The 13903-nt window shown below is 45.2% G+C and overlaps 1 protein-coding gene across 1 annotated transcript in view; it reads left to right on the top strand.

The window, feature by feature from the left end:
• The first annotated feature begins 8329 nt into the window (after positions 1–8329).
• The window catches only part of LOC126474649 (glutamate receptor ionotropic, delta-1-like), a 164013-nt gene continuing 158439 nt past the window's right edge, over positions 8330–13903 (top strand). Inside the window, exons 1-2 of the mRNA XM_050102127.1 lie at positions 8330–8350; positions 8578–8772. Of these exons, the coding sequence (XP_049958084.1) occupies positions 8330–8350; positions 8578–8772 (216 nt within the window). The remainder of the gene's footprint in view (positions 8351–8577; positions 8773–13903) is intronic.

Raw genomic sequence — 13903 nt, 5'->3', positions numbered from 1 at the left:
CATCACAGCTGTGGGACCGAGTGCAATGTGAGCAACAATATTGTGGAACAGTAAGCCGTACTCTTGATAGGCCACTCCCGTGTTGCAATCCGACATGCGCATCCTTCGCCTTACATAGGGCACAACCCGATTTTCTCACCAGCAATCATAATTTAAATGCAGTTTCTGAATGAGGATTCCACTGCTTAATCTATCGTTATGTACAGAATGCAGATGTTCTTGTTCTTACCTACACTGTGCATTTACGCTGAAATACTGATGGTTTGCATGTCCAGCATGTAGTTCAAAGCCGGCCGCTGTGGTCTCGCGGTTAAGGCGCTCAGTCCGGAACCGCGCGACTGCTACCGTCGCAGGTTCGAATCCTGCCTCGGGCATGGATGTGTGTGATGTCCCTAGGTTAGTTAGGTTTAAGTAGTTCTAAGTTCTAGGCGACTGATGACCACAGATGTTAAGTCCCATAGTGCTCAGAGCCATTTGAACCATTTTTTGTAGTTCAAATTATGCCAGTCTGAAGTTCTGTTGCATGTTGCCTTCATGGAGTTGCAGTTTCTATAGTTAGCAGCGTATCTCGAAAGACTGCTGTAGTCCGACTAAAATTACTTGATAGCTGACACTTCATGCATTGTAGCTCACTTCCTCCAATCAGAGTGCTCAACGTCTTGCCTGAACCATTCGCCATTGCCAAACTGCTACAACAATTAGTAAGTTCACTTCCAATTCCATGTTCAGCTTTCTTTCGTGATGTGTTTAGATCCTGAATCCTTGGGCTCCCCATTATATTTCGTATTTCATCAGACATGATAACCACACTATAAACAACACACACACACACACACACACACATCTACATCTACATCTACATCTACATCTACATGGATACTCTGCAGATCACATTTAAGTGCCTGGCGGAGGGTTCATCGAACCACCTACACAATTCTCTATTACTCCAGTCTCGTACAGCGCGCGGAAAGAACGAACACCTATATCTTTCCGTATGAGCTCTGATTTCCCTTATTTTATCGGGGTGACCGTTCTGCCCTATGTAGGTCGGTGTCAACAAAATGTTTTCGCATTCGGAGGAGAAAGTTGGTGATTAGAATTTCGTGAGAAGATTCCGTCGCAACGAAAATCGCCTTTCTTTTAATGATTTCCAGCCCAAATCCTGTATCATTTCTGTGACTCTCTCTCCCATAGTTCGCGATAATACAAAACGTGCTGCCTTTCTTTGAACTTTTTCGATGCACTCCGTCAGTCCTACCTGGTAAGGATCCCACACCGCGCAGCAGTATTCTAAAAGAGGACGACAAGCGTAGTATAGGCAGTCTCCTTAGCAGGTCTGTTACATTTTCTAAGTGTCCTGCCAATAAAACGCAGCCTTTGGTTAGCCTTCCCCACAACACTTTCTATGTGTTCTTTCCAACTGAAGTTGTTTGTAATTGTAATACCTAGGTATTTAGTTGAATTTACGGCTTTTCGATTAGACTGATTTGTCGTGTAACTGAAGTTTAACGAGTTACTTTTGGCACTCATGTGGATCACCTCACACTTTTCGTTATTTAGGGCCAACTGCCACTTTTCGCACCATTCAGACATTTTTCCTAAATCGTTTTGCAGTTTGTTTTGATCTTCTGATGACTTTATTAGTCGATAAACGACAGCGTCATCTGCAAACAACCGAAGAGGGCTGCTCAGATAGTCTCCCAAATCGTTTATAGAGATAAGGAACAGCAAAGGGCCTATAACACTACCTTGGGGAACGCCTGAAATCACTTCTGTTTTACTCGATGACTTTCGGTCAATTACTGCGAACTGTGACGTCTCTGACAGGAAACCGCTCGACCACCCCGGCCGGGAACTCACGATTATTAGTTGGTAAGAGGTCAAGTGTGTTTTCACAACCGTAATTTTACTACGAGCCGCTTGTGTGGTGCAGTGTCAAAAGCCTTCCGGAAATCCAGGAATACGGAATCGATCTGAAATCCCTTGTCAATAGCACTCAGCACTTCATGTGAATAAAGAGCTAGCTATGTTTCACAGGAACGATGTTTTCTAAACCCATGTTGACTGTGTGTCAATAGACCGTTTCCTTCGAGGTAATTCAAATGGCTCTGAACACTATGGGACTTACATTCTGAGGTCATCAGTTCCCTATAGCTTAGAACTACTTAAACCTAACTAATCTAAGGACGTCACACACATCCATGCCCGAGGCAGGATTAGAACCTGCGGCCGTAGCGGTCGCGCGGTTCCAGACTGTAGCGCCTAGAACCGCTCGACCACCCCGGCCGGGAACTCACGATTATTAGTTGCTAAGAGGTCAACTGTGTTTTCACAACCGTTTACTATTCGCGCGGGTTCATGAACTAACTGCTCGAAATAATTTTCAGAGAATGCGTTTAGCACAATTTCGGATGATATTTTATGCGTACCTCCGGAATTAAACATATATTTTCGCCAACTTATAGAGGGTAAACTAAAGTCACCACCAACTATTATCGTATGAGTCATGTACGTGTTTGAAATCAAACTCAAGTTTTCTTTCAATCTTTCAGCAACTGTATCATCTGAACTGGAATGTCGGTAAAAGAATGCAATTATTATTTTATTCCAGTTGCCAACAATGACCTCTGCCCACACTAAGTCACAGGAAGTATCAACTTCAATTTCATGACAAGTTAAATTACTTCTGAAAGCAACAAACACAAATATGAGACGAAATACGCATGTTTCATACACAGCACTAATCAAAAACTACTGGACTCTTCCAAACAAGATGTGATTCAGCATCAGATATACAGTTATTGTAACTGCAGACATCGGCTTACAACAGATAAGTTTTGCACGACATAGCGCGAAGTTGAATTTTTTAAGGCTGCATTTGATCGTTGTGACTGGGCCACTAGAGTTAACGACTTGCTAGTGTAGTATGATGACGTAGCATAGTGGTTATCGTGTAAACCACATGTGTGAAAAGTCATAGGTTCGAATGTCGTCAAATGCAAAAAAATTTTATTTTTCTAAATTTAATCAAAAGACTTTGATTATCACTGTGATTCAGTTAATTGGTTCCAATGTAATTTTTTATCTCTAATACTCCCCCCTGTCATTTTCACCATCGTATTTTCCCTTGTTATTTGCTCTTATTTTTCTTTGTATCACTCTTTTATCATTTGGAAACTGCTTGTGTCAGCTATAATCTGCAACCAAGTGCCAACCGGGACAGCTCATTGGTTGGTAATACAGCATCTCGTGTAAAAAGTATGAGTATTGTTTCAGGCAACTAATGACAGCGAGAAATAATAGTTTGCTTTTACCACTGAAGCCGGGCGGTGTGACCGAGCGGTTCTAGGCGCTACAGTCTGGAACCGCGCGACCGCTACGGTCGCAGGTTCGAATCCTGCCTCGGGCATGGATGTGTGTGATGTCCTTAGGTTAGTTAGGCTTAAGTAGTTCTAAGTTCTAGGGGACTTACCTACATTTCAGCAGGATAATGCACGACCGCATGTTGCAGGTCCTGTACGGGCCTTTCTGGATACAGAAAATGTGTGACTGCTGCCCCGGCCAGCACATTCTCAAGATTTCTCACCAACTGATAACGTCTGGTCAATGGTGGCCGAGCAACTGGCTCGTCACAATACGCCAGTCACTACTGTTGATGAACTGTGGTAACATATTGAAGCTGCATGGGCAGCTGTACCTGTACACGTCATCCAAGCTCTGTTTGACTCAATGCCCAGGCGTATCAAGGCCGTTATTACGGCCAGAGGTGGTTGTTCTCGGTACTGATTTCTCAGATCTATGCACCCAAATTGCGTGAAAATGTAATCACACGTCAGTTCTAGTATATTTGTCCAATGAATACCCATTTATCATCTGCATTTCTTCTTGGTGTAGCAATTTTAATGTCGAGTAGTGTAGATTTACGTGGGGCCTGCAAAACCAGATTTCCTGATACCGTTTCTGGTTGATAAGTAAACAGTCCAATATCGATTCTGTACAATCAATGTTTTCTGCTATGTAAACACGCAACAGATTGCTTGGTTTGTCAGGTTATATCTGGTATGTAGTCCTTGGATGCATGAGTGTATGTAGCGAAAACGCATGAGAAGGTCTCTCAGACCCTACCTTAAAACGAATACAAAATTTTGGTTTTGAAACATCCCCTTAGAAAAGTTAATGAATGACAGTGCTGATAAACCTCTTACGTTATTTGATTTTCAAACAGCCGAGCAAAACTGAACGTACTCAGACATTTCTCTCTTTAGTTATTCTGATCAACACTAAACTGACACACAATATTTTTAGCGCAACGCAGTCTGACTTTCAATAATCCCTACAAGAGAATGGCCCTGACTAACAATAACCTATACATTTCATGAATCACTTACCTCACAAAAATCTTCGTTACTCGAACTACTGCAATACAGCGAGCGCCAATACTGCCAGCTAAATAAAAGATTCTAACTACTGAAGGCACTAACTGCTGATAGGCATAGTTAGCAAATGAAAGATTTTGATAGAGAACAAACAATTTATTTACCTTAATAATATTCAAAAGTCATCATATATATCAGTTCATGATATACAGTATTACAAATTTACTCTTTCTGATGGACACACGTCCAGATCGTACGCTCTCAAAATTCTGCCATCTCTCTCCCCACATCCACCACTGCTGGCGGCTCACCTCCAACTGCACAACGCTACGCGCTGTTCACATCCAACTACTCAACACTACAATAGCGAATATTCCAACAATGCCAACCAGCCACAGACTGCACACCGCACAGCCAGTGATTTTCATACAGAGCGCTACGTGGCGTTACCAACATAAAAACCTAAACAGCCTACTTACAGTATTAACGAAAATATCAAATTTTGAAGGGGGTAGGGCCGACCGTTGTGGGCGTGCGGTTCTAGGCGCTTCAGTCTGGAACCGCGTGACCGCTACGGTCGCAGGTTCGAATCCTGCCTCGGGCATGGATGTGTGTGATGTCCTTAGGCTAGTTAGGTTTAATTAGTTCTAAGTTCTAGGCGACTGATGACCTCAGAAGTTAAGTCGCATAGTGCTCAGAGCCATTTGAAGGGGGTAGTGAGAGATATTCTGTATGAAAGCAATTATTTTTATACTGTGACCTTTATTTTAGTATAGTAAGAAATACAGTATTATATACTACGTCATAACTTTCCTGAGAATCAATAACTGACTCTCAATTTTATCGGTCCACAGTAGAGGGCTTTCTCGTAGTATATAACACTGTTCATAAATAACTGCACTGTATTCTTTGCATATAATTATTTGTGCATTTTAACCACTTTTCCTGTCTAATGGATTTGAGCACATGAAGGACCGTCATTTTAGTGATCTTCGTGTTTCCGCAATCTTCGTCTGTTGACGAACCGTGCTGTGGCTCGCATAGCTTTCTTCTCTCCATATGGGAGAAATTCTCTTTTTATCAGGTCTGCCTTCCACGTAGTTCTGAAGTTGCTGTGAAAATAAGCACATGACATTTATTGCTCCTACGTCTAATAAGTTTGTCCATAAGACAAAATATCATCTCTTGACTGCTCCTTTCAAGTATAAGGACGGGCTATCTGGCCAACTCGTGATTTTCATTGATTACGGAATAAAACATTCTCTCATTCGTTTTCATGTCCTTCATCTACACTGGTGCTATGGGGCAGGGAAATTAGCGATATCATAATTTTGTACTTCGTATCCATATAACGTGTAGTTGTCAAATTGTCTTTCAAACCAAAATTATGGTGATAAACCACCTCTGGACGTTGAAGCCATTCTTTCTAGTGGGATTTCCTTTTTGTTTTGGTACTCCCTAACTGAGCACAAGGAATTTTCATGATATTCTGCCGTTAGTGGCAGTGATTTTCTCTATGCAGTTCCATCATGAGCGATAAGGAAATTGTGAGTTGTATAGTCTGTATCATCTAATTCTTCACTGCTTCCTCCAGTTGTGACGCTAAGAAAAAAATACAAATGGCTCCAAGCACTATGGAACTTAACATCTGAGGTCATCAGTCCCCTAGACTTAGAACTACTTAAACCTAACTAACCTAAGGACATCACACACATCCATGCCCGAGGCAGGATGCTAACCTGCGACCGTAGCAGCAGCGCGGTTCCGGACTGAAGCGCCTAGAACCGCTCGGTCACCGCGGCCGGCTGAGACGCTAAGAGAAGTGAGCTGATTACCCTGGGAACCGTCGGTGTCTGAATATCTGCTATGTTCCTTGAACAAAGGAAGCTTCATCTTCAAGCCATTCAGTAACAGTTAATTCAGAATTTCGGTTGCTTGTACTGATTTCAGATGATGTTCTTTTGTGACTTACATGTACTATTTTATCCCTGTTTTACATAAAGAATGAAACTGTCTTACATGATTATTCTGTTTATGGACCTAGACTTATGCTCATCTGAAAGTATTTTGCCAATGCCCATTACACTTAGCTTCAAAACTGACCTCAGCTGTAGTTTTTACAAGACGTTGGTAATTCTCAACGCAGAGTACAACTATGCAGATCTGATACGTGTTATCAGCAACTTGCTACTTTAACACGTCAGTCAGTTCAGTGACAAATAAACTGTTGGAGAGACAGCTTATTTGTTAAAGACTCTCAAAGACTCCTGTCACGATTTATACGTGTAGGATTACGAAATTCATAACACGAGTAATTTGACCTACACCAATGTTTTTTCCAAAGAAAGGCAATTGTTTTTGCAACGATTATAAGGGAAATCAACTAAAACAAACTAATTTTAAGTCAATTTTTTGAGGAATTGAAAGGTTGCCGGGGCTAAAGGAACTCTGTTATGCATCCAAACGTTAAAATTGTTCGTATAGTCTGCACAGAGTGCCTTTTTTTGCTGTGAAAGAGAAGTAGAAATACAATACTGGCCATTAAAATTGCTACACCACGAAGATGACGCGTTACAGACGCGAAATTTAACCGACAGGAAGAAGATGCTGTAATATGCAAATGACTACCCTTTCAGAGCATTCACACAAGGTTGGAGCCCGTGGCGGCACCTACAAGGTGCAGACATGAGGAAAGTTTCAAACCGATTTCTCATACACAAACAGCAGTTGACCGGCGTTGCCTGGTGAAACATTGTTGTGATGCCTCATGTAAGGAGGAGAATTGCGTACCATCACGTTTCCGACTTTGATAAAGGTCGGATTGTAGCCTATCGCTATTCCGGTTAATCGTATCACGACATTGCTGCTCGCGTTGGTCGAGATCCAATGACTGTTAGCAGAATATGGAATCGGTGGGTTCAGGAGGGTAATACGGAACGCCGTGCTGGATCCCAGCGGCTTCGTATCACTAGCAGTCGAAATGACAGGCATCTTAAGCGCATGGCTGTACCGGCTCGTACAGCCAAATCTCGATCCCTGAGTCAACAGATAGATGGGGACGTTTGCAAGACAACAACCATCTGCACGAACAGTTCAACGACGTTTGCAGCAGCATGGGCTATCAGCTCGGAGAACATGGCTGCGGTTACCCTTGACGCTGCATCACAGGCAGGAGCGTCTGCGATGGTGTACTCAACGACGAACCTGGGTGCATGAATGGCAAAACGTAATTTTTTCGGATGAATCCAGGCTCTGCTTACAGCATCATGATGGTCGCACCGTGTAGGGCGACATCGCGGTGAACGCACATTGGAAGCGTGTATTCGTGATCGCCATACTGCCGTCTCACCGGGCGTGATGGTATGGGGTGCCATTGTTTACACGTCTTGGTCACCTCTTGTTCGCATTGACTGCACTTTGAACAGTGGACGCTACATTTCAGATGTGTTACGACCCGTGGCTCTACCCTTCATTCGATCCCTGCGAAACGCTACGTTTCAGCAGGATAATTCACGACCGCATGTTGCAGGTCCTGTACGGGCCTTTCTGGATACGGAAAATGTTCGACTGCTGCCGTGGCCAGCACATTCTCCACATCTGTCACAAACTGAAAGCGTCTGGTCAATGGTGGACGAGCAACTGGCTCGTCACAATACGCCAGTCGCTTCTCTTGATGAACTGTGGTATCGTGTTGAAGCTGCATGGGCAGCTGTACCTGTACACGCCATCCAAGCTCTGTTTGACTCAATGCCCAGGCGCATCAAGGCCGTTATTACGGCCAGAGGTGGTTGTTCTGAATACTGATTTCTCAGGATCTATGCACCCAAACTGAGTGAAAATGTAATAACATGTCAGTTATAGTATAATATATTTGTCGAAAGAATACCCGTTCAATATCTGCATTTCTTCTTGGTGTAGCATTTTTAATGATCAGTAGTGTATTAACACTGAGCATGGAGTTGTTTTCCCTTGATGTTTAACTGAAGAGAAACAGCCATTGCGCTGACTAAACCAAAAGCCGGAACAGCTGATTACCAGACGTCATTTGTGTAAAATAACGGACGACGGGAAAACCATAATTTGACGGGTCTAGCAAACCCGCTTTAGGCCTTAACGTGTAATCACGACAGCGAAAAAGAAATTCGGTTTTCGTCTTCCGGAAGAAGTGTGGCACGTGAGTGAAGGGTGGTTTGCCGGACAGGTGTGCCACGTGGGCCGCCGCTGCGTGCTGCTGCGCGAGCGCTACTCCACGGCGACGGACGTCGGCCAGCTCGGCGGTGCCGTCGGCTGCTACGTGAGGGAGGCGTCGCCGCCGGACATGGAGTGGGTACCCGTCATGTACATCGACCGCCGCTACTCGCTCGGTGGCATCCACCTGCGCGTGCTCGTACAGCACGTGAGTATACCGCCCGTCAGACCACCAATGTTATCGAAACTTCCTGACAGATTAAAACTGTGTGCTGGACCGAGACTCGAACTCGGGATCTTTGCCTTTCGCGGGCAAGTGCTCTATCCACTGAGTTACCCAAGCACGATTCACGACCCGTCCTCACAGCTTCAATTCTGCCAGTACCGCGTCTCCTACCTTCCACACTTCACAGAAGCTCTTCTGGAAACATCAGTGTTGTTATCATCTGTATAGGGTGTACCAAAAAGGACTTTCTAACTTTGAAAATTCGGACAAACTTATTCATACGAGTGACGACTAAAAGGAAAACAGATGTCGTGGTTCGCTAGTACAGAATCGCGCCACTGCAAGCGCTGACGGCAGTTGCAGCAAATATGGCTGCCTTTACCAATCCCGAGTGCACTTGCTGGGTGTTTTGGCTCGAAGAGTTGTAGTCTGTGGCAACTGTGCGACGTAATTTTCGTGCAGAGTACGCTAAAGATCCTCCCAGTAGGCCTGTTCTTTAAGAATGGCGAAAGTATTTCATTGAAAGTAGAGGTTTGGTAAGAAATAACAAACCTTGGGTTGTCCTCATACGTCTGATGACATCATGGAGCAAGTATGGCAAAACTTTGTGAACAGACTTTCAAAATCGACCCAGCGTGCTGCTTCAGAGCTGTTCATCCACCATACGAATGTTTGCTATGTCTTAAAAAACGGTTGCATCTCAAACCATACAAGTTTACAATGTTGCAAGAATTAAAAAACACTCATAGGATTGCTCATAAGGACTTTTGTGTGGAAATTTTACGCCTACATTGTTTAGATGAAGATGAATTCTTTGGAAAGATTATCTTTAGTGACGAGTAGGCGTTTCACTACACTGGCTATGAAGTGGCGCTATTTTCACGCTCAGTGCTCACCCGTAGGCCTCATGCTGTATTGTGATGCAGCTGACTGCCATGTTTACTTCGCTGAGTGGAAAGGGCCAAGCCTTGAGCAGCCACTGGTGAAGTATCAGTGCGGCAGCAGTGCAGTAGCGAGTCGCCTATTTAGCTTTCAAATTTGTTTTACAGTTTGATTCTTAGTTTCTTTCCGAGTGATTGTGCACTTGCATATTTAATTACATAAAATCCTTGCGTATTCTCGTATTTGAGAGGAGTAATATTGCTTATTGATAGCCGTAGAGTATAAATTCGCGGAGTCGTTAGATTTTAGCAGTAGGATGGATAGAGTGTGTGCGGGCGCAGGAGGAACTGGCCGCGGTTCGCGAGCAGCCGAGCGCCTTCAGGCCGCTGCCTCGAGATGCAGCGACGGCGGAGGGTCTGGCGCGTCGCTTGAGACACCCCAGGTGTCGCTTGTTGCGACGGCTGACTCATCCGACGAGGAACCTTCTAGTGTACCCGGCGCACTGGGGCCGCCCTCACCTCAGGGTGAGTGGCGGACTGCAACGGCGTCGCTCGAGGCGGACGGCCAATGTGGAGGCTGGCCGGCTGGCCTCGCCCGTTCGTCCTTTCAGTGAGCAGGTGGCCGCTTCTTCAGCAGGGCCCGAGCAGGCATACGGGGGCAAAGGCTTGCTGGTTATTAGGAGCTCCAACGTTAGGCGGGTGATGGAGCCCCTTAGGGAAATAGCGTACAGGGCTGGAAAGAAATCCAACGTGCACTTGGTTTGTCTGCCGGGGGGCCTCATCCGAGATGTGGAGGCGGCCTTGCCTACGGCTATCGAGCGTACGGGGTGCAGTCGTCTGCAAGTAGTTGCTCACTTCGGCACCTATGACGCCTGTCGCTTGGGTTCTGAGGCGATCCCCAGTTCGAACAGGCTGCTGGCGGATTTGGTGAAGACCGCTGGCCTCGCACGTGCAGCATCGTTCCCAGAGTGGATCGGGGTTCTTTGGTTTCGAGGCGAGTGGAGGGTCTCAACCAGAGGCTTCGTCCACTCTGTGACGGTCTTAGCTGCAGATTTCTAGACTTGCGCTATTGGGTGGGGAATTGTAGGACGCCCCTAGATAGGTCAGGGGTGCACTACACAAAGGAAGCGGCTCCTCGGGTAGCAGAGTACTTGTGGCATGCACATGGGGTTTTTTTAGGCCAGGCAGTAGTGCGAGGTGTCCTGATGAACACTCACCAGTCGACGTGCAGGCAGGGAAATCAGGACGCGCTCAGTGTAAAGACACTTCAGCTATCAAGATATTAGTAGTAAATTTTCAGAGTGTTCGGAATAAAGTTCCTGAATTTACTGCCCTCCAGGAAGCGTGTGGTGCGCAAATTATTCTCGGGACTGAGACCTGGCTGAACCCTGAGATAGGAAGTTCTGAAATATTTAGTGAGGGTTGGAATGTGCATCGGAAAGACAGATTAGACACCGTAGGAGGTGGTGTCTTCATTGCAGTTGACAAAAATATTGTGCCTACTGAGGTCGAAGTAGAGTGTGATTGTGAAGTTACCTGGACACGTTTAACAGGGCTAGGGAATATAAAGTTAATTGTGGGGTGTTATTACCGGCCACCGGGTTCCACTGTGACAGTTCTAGAACCATTCAAAGGGAATCTACATTCTGTATTGCAGAAGCACCCAGATCATGCTATATTAGTCGGAGGCGACTTCAACCTGCCTAGTATAGAATTGGATGTCTATGGATTCAGTACAGATGGTACAGAGAAGCCGTCGTGTGAATTACTTTTGAACACATTATGCGAAAACTGTCTTGAGCAGCTAAATCGACAGCCAACGTGTAATGGAAATATTTTTGATCTGGTAGCCACGAACAGACCAGACCTCATCGACGGTGTCAGTGTTGAGGCAGGGATTAGTGATCATGATGTTGTCATTACGACTATGGTTACGAAAGTTAAAAACTCGGCCAAGAAGGCTAGGAGAGTATTCTTACTAGAAAGAGCAGATAAGAAGTTGTTAGCATTTACTTCCGTAAGATGAACGTGGAAGAATTATGGTCAAGTTTTAAACACATTGTAAACCACTCATTGGACAAGTATGTGCCGAAAAAGTGGGTTACGGACGGAAAAGACCCACCGTGATTTAACAGCGTAATTCGGAGAATTCTCAGGAAGCAAATGCAGTTGCACTCGCGTTACAAGAATGATCGGGAGAACGAAGACAGGCAAAAGTTAGTAGAGATTCGTGCTGCTGTAAAGAGAGCGATGCGCGAAGCATTCAACCACTACCACCGTCATACCTTGGCAAAAGATCTTGCTGAAAACCCAAGGAAATTCTGGTCTTACGTAAAATAGGGGGTCGAAGGTTTCCATCCAGCCACTCACTGATCAGTCTGGTCTGGCAACGGAAGACAGCAAAACGAAACCTGAAATTTTAAATTTAGCATTTGAGAAATCTTTCACGCAGGAGGATCGCACAAACATACCGCCGTTTGAGTCTCGTACAGATTCCCGTATGGAGGACATAGTGATAGACATCCCTGGTGTTGTGAAGCAGCTGAATGGGTTGAAAATAAATAAATCTCCAGGTCCTGATGGGATTCCAATTCGGTTTTACAGAGAGTACTCTACTGCATTGGCTCCTTACTTAGCTTGCATTTATCGCGAATTTCTCGCCCAACGTAAAGTCTCGAGCGACTGGAAAAAAGCGCATGTGACGCCTGTATATAAGAAGGGTAGAAGGACAGATCCGCAAAATTACAGACCAATATCCTTAACATCGGTTTGTTGCAGGATTCTCGAACATATTCTCAGTTCGAATATAATGAATTTCCTTGACACAGAGAAGTTGCTGTCCATGCAGGAGCACGGCTTTAGAAAGCATCGCTCCTGCGAAACGCAACTCGCCGTTCTTTCACATGATATCTTGCGAACCATGGATGAAGGGTATCAGACGGATGCCATATTCCTTTACTTCCGGACCATATTCCTTGACTTCCGGAAAGTGTTTGACTCGGTGCCCCACTGCAGACTCCTAACTAAGGTACGAGCATATAGGATTGGTTCCCAAGTATGTGAGTGGCTCTAAGACTTCTTAAATAATAGAAGCCAGTACGTTGTCCTCGATGGTGAGTGTTCATCGGAGGTGAGGGTATCATCTGGAGTGCCCCAGGGAAGTGTGGTAGGTCCGCTGTTGTCTTCTATCTACATAAATGATCTTTTGGATAGGGTGGATAGCAATGTGCGGTTGTTTGCTGATGATGCTATGATGTACGGGAAGGTGTCGTCGTTGCGTGACTGTAGGAGGATACAAGATGACTTGGACAGGATTTGCGATTGGTGTAAAGAATGGCAGCTAACTCTAAATATAGATAAATGTAAATTAATGCAGATGAATAGGAAAAATAATCCTGTAACGTTTGAATAGGCCGGCCAGTGTGGCCGAGCTGTTCTAGACGCTTTAGTCTGGTACCGCGCGACCGCTACGATCGCAGGTTCGAATCCTGCCTTGGGCATGGATGTGTGTGATGTCCTTAGGTTAGTTAGGTTTAAGTAGTTCTAAGTTCTAGGGGATTGATGACCTCAGATGTTAAGTCCCATAGTGTTCAGAGCCATTTGAACCATTTTGAACGTTTGAATACTCCATTAGTAGTGTAGCGCTTGACACAGTCACGTCGATTAAATATTTGGGAGTAACATTGCAGAGCGATATGAAGTGGGACAAGCATGTAACGGCAGTTGTGGGGAAGGCGGATAGTCGTCTTCGGTTCGTTGGTATAATTTTTTGAAGATGTGATTCATCTGTAAAGGAGACCGCTTAAAAAACACTAATGCGACCTATTCTCGAGTACTGCTCGAGCGTTTGGGATCCCTATCAGGTCGGATTGAGGGAGGACATAGAAGCAATTCAGAGGCGGGCTGCTAGATTTGTTACTGGTAGGTTTGATCATCACGCGAGTGTCACGGAAATGCTCCAGGAACTCGGGTGGGAGTCTCTAGAGGAAAGGAGGCGCTCTTTTCATGAATCGCTACTGAGGAAATTTAGAGAACCAGCATTTGAGGCAAGGGCAACAATCACACAATGCCCGAGGGAGGACTTGGACCTCCGATGGGAGGGGCCGCGGAATACGTGACATGGCCTTCCTAACTGTGCAGCCACTCTGCATGGCTGCAGCTCTTCACGTTATGCTATCCTGTGCAGGTCTGTTCATCTCTGAGTAACTACTGGAGCCTACAGGCACTTGAAA

Source organism: Schistocerca serialis, chromosome 4 (genome assembly GCF_023864345.2).
Source record: "Schistocerca serialis cubense isolate TAMUIC-IGC-003099 chromosome 4, iqSchSeri2.2, whole genome shotgun sequence".
Lineage (NCBI taxonomy): Eukaryota > Metazoa > Arthropoda > Insecta > Orthoptera > Acrididae > Schistocerca > Schistocerca serialis.
Note: the sequence above shows the minus strand (reverse complement) of the source record. Positions and strands in the feature narration are given on the sequence as shown.